General features: G+C 36.3%; 1 protein-coding gene across 1 annotated transcript; it reads left to right on the top strand.

Moving 5' to 3' along the window:
- Window positions 1-1,213: 1,213 nt before the first annotated feature.
- On the top strand, window positions 1,214-2,869 carry LOC133174953 (protein PML-like). The gene has a single exon (XM_061310045.1). The coding sequence runs from the start codon at window positions 1,214-1,216 to the stop codon at window positions 2,867-2,869; it is 1,656 nt and encodes a 551-aa protein (XP_061166029.1).
- The last annotated feature ends 455 nt before the right edge of the window (window positions 2,870-3,324 follow it).

The raw sequence follows: 3,324 nt of genomic DNA, 5'->3' as shown, positions 1-3,324 counted from the left end.
TTTTTGTAAGTACATATTTCTCTTTTAAATTTTTTTTATACATTCTTGATATTCCCTGGAGGAAACAACAAATACTATAGTGATTGATACTTAAATTAGTCAATTCTGTAACAATTCTGAAGTATATGTCTTTTTATGAATGTTTGAATATTTTTTAAATGCCTTATTTATTCTTAAAAACTATACACAACAGGGTGTTGTACATAAAACGATCCATCTTTATCATATAAAGATATGCTCTGGGTCCAGGGATTTGTTCAAGGGGGCGGAGCTAATCAAACTCTGACAGTTACTTAACACAAAATAGAATTAAGATTTATCTGGTTGACAAGCCTTATGCTAAATGAAAGAAGTATTAATAAGCACTAAATCCTTGTTCAAAGTTGTGGAATTCATGTCCTCTGGGTCAAGGATGAGGGTGCTTACATTAAACAAAGACATCATTCTTCAGCAATATATTCTCTTCTCGCAGTACCGGTAAAGTGCATTCATAATTTTTACGAGCAAATTATCAAAAATTCACTCCTATTTAATAATAGTTTTAGGTACCTGGGTGGGAGCAAGACGTTCTAGTATTGAATGTATTGTGCATTTTACTAAGTATTGTGAGAAGAGATTGCTTTGTTGTATTCATGTGACAACTAAGGACTATGATACTTGTGTCTATCCATGGTGATGTGTTCAAGTGACCATTTAGGTCCTCACTTTCTTGTGTATATCAATGCTAACGTGGCCTTGGCCTTTTGTGTCTATGATTGCAGATATGTTCAGATGACCATTTAAGTTATTGGCCTCTTGTGTCTATTTACGGTGATATGACCGGATGACTGTGGGTCATTAGTTCCTCGAGTCTATCAATGGTGATATATTCATGTGATGGTTTAGGTCCATGGCTTCATTTATCTTTCACATTTGGTGATGTGGTGATGTTTTCAGGTGACTATTTCGGTCATTTGTTTCATGTTTTTCAATGGAGTTGTTTTCAGGGACCCATTTAGGTCCTTGGCTTATTGTTTCTATCAATGGTGGTTTGTGTTCAGGTGACGGTTAGAGTCCATGGCCACACTTTCTATAATTTTGTATATTGGTATGTTTTTGTCATGCATATTCTCATTTTCAAACTAGTTAATTAAATTCGCCACTTTAGAGTACCTTCAGTGAGTAATATTAAAATTCTATTTTGCACCTTTTAATAGTGAAATTTGTAAAGACGATGGTTGACACACTACGTGGACAAGAACTTATTGTTTGTTCCCAATGTGAAGAAAGCGTGGAATATTTTTGTGCCTCTTGTGAACTTGACCTTTGTCATAAATGCAAACAGGAACATAACGAAGCAGAAGCCACTCTGAGTCACGACGTCAGAGTATACAGAGAAAAGTACGGAGAGAGCTTGATAGAGGAAAAGTGTATGCTACATCCACAGTCTGATGAGCATTACAGACAATATTGCCATGAGTGTGGTGTTCCTGTGTGTAAATTATGTGCACAAAGTCCAAGTCACCGTAGTCATACTCTAACTGATATAAAGAGTTTGTATCGCGAGTACCGCGAAAAATACAGAGAATGGTATAAAAGAATTCGCCTGGAAGTCCTTCCCCAAGTAAAAATCGAACAAGATAATATCGAAAAGGATCTGGAAAGGAGGAATAAACAGTACACTGAAATATTGAATCGATTAGAAGAACAGGCTCGACACTTGAAAACTCTCGTTGATGAGGTAGTAGAGGAACACAAAAGTTTTATCAGGGATCTTCAGAATTCTCAGTTAACCACCCTCCAAAGTAATGGCCAGGAGCTACTCTCGTATGTAAAAAACTTGAAGAATATACTTGACGGTTTTGAAAAATCAGCTAATATGCCTGCAAAATTTTTCTTTTATGTAAAAGAAAACCCCATTGACGAGCCAAAAAGTCTGAATGTAAGTAAATTACCAACACCCTCTTACACGGAGGCCAAGTTGAACAAAAATGACATTCAAAAATTAATCGGACACATTGGAAAAGAAATGCACAAACAAATTTCACGGACCCCGTCGCGGACCCCATCAATGGAGGCAGAGGCTGTGAACACCGTAACGGAGATGAAGTTAAACATTCCAGATATAACTCATGTTCGTCATATTTCCTGTGTAACGTCAGATCGCTTGTGGATCAGTGGAACCACAAATCTTGTTCTAACAGACATTGAGACTAAAAAGACAAAATTCAAATTAGCAGTCACTACAGATGGGTATGGTTGTCACTCTGTTAACAGTGAAGGAGATCTGATTTACATAGACAATGCCTCGACCATCAACAAACTGTCAGAAGGAAGCGAGACAGAACTTCTCATAAGAACTACAGAGCCATGGAAACCTATCAGCATTCACTGCGCACACTCCTCAGATACTATGTTGGTGGGGATGATCATTCCATTGGAAACAGCTAAAGTGGTCCGCTACGATAGCACTGGTCAGGTAATTCAGACCCTGCAAGACGACCACAGAGGTAAACCACTGTACGAAGCCCCGGCATACATTACAGAAAATAACGGAGACGTAATTGTATCAGACTACAAGAGAAGGGTGGTCATAGTGACCGACAGGACAGGGAAACATCGCTTCTCCTACAGAGGTCCACCATTAGGGTCAATAGCAGAATTATGGCCTCGTGGTGTCTGCACTGATAGTCAGGAAAACATACTGGTATCTGACTTCTATACACAGATGGTGCACATTGTTAACAATGATGGTCACTTCTTGCGATACATGCATATCGACCAAGGATTACGCAAACCATTCGGTTTATGTTTTGACAGTGAGAAGAATATGGTTGCCGTGGGCTCATATGAAAATAATACAGTTCACTTGTATCATTATTTAGAGTGACATGGAAACATAGATTGCATTGCATCCACATTGATATATATGATTGTGATAAACTAAGGAATTTCTGTACGTAGTTACACAGTACCTTGATGATCTTTTTAAAAATAAGGAAAAGGTAATTGGTTTGAATTTGGAATAAAATGAAAATTTATAAACATTTATTAATTTATAATGTAAACTATGAATATAATCAGATATCGTTTTATGCTATTTTAATTATGATGAGATTCAAATGTATATATAATTTTTGAATTATTCCATGTAAGACTCATTATATTAAATGTATTTTAGAGGAACTTGGATTTAATTCTACAAGTGATAATCCAACTTATACTCATAGTTCCCTTTCTAAGGAGGAAATTCTTCAAAGTCATGTGTCAGTTTTGAAAATTTTTAATATTCCAAACAACCAAAATGAATTTGAATTACCATATCTATATTGGATTCCGAAACTT

Source organism: Saccostrea echinata, unplaced genomic scaffold (genome assembly GCF_033153115.1).
Source record: "Saccostrea echinata isolate AGI-Se365-2 ecotype Australia unplaced genomic scaffold, CSIRO_AGI_Sech_v1 ptg000060l, whole genome shotgun sequence".
Classification (NCBI taxonomy): Eukaryota; Metazoa; Mollusca; class Bivalvia; order Ostreida; family Ostreidae; genus Saccostrea; species Saccostrea echinata.
The sequence above is the reverse complement of the archived record's forward strand: the minus strand, read 5'-3'. Positions and strand labels throughout refer to the sequence as shown.

Excerpts from the sequence above, each read along its gene's own strand:
- LOC133174953 (XM_061310045.1), top strand. The coding sequence starts at position 1,214 with ATGGTTGACACACTACGTGGACAAGAACTTATTGTTTGTTCCCAATGT.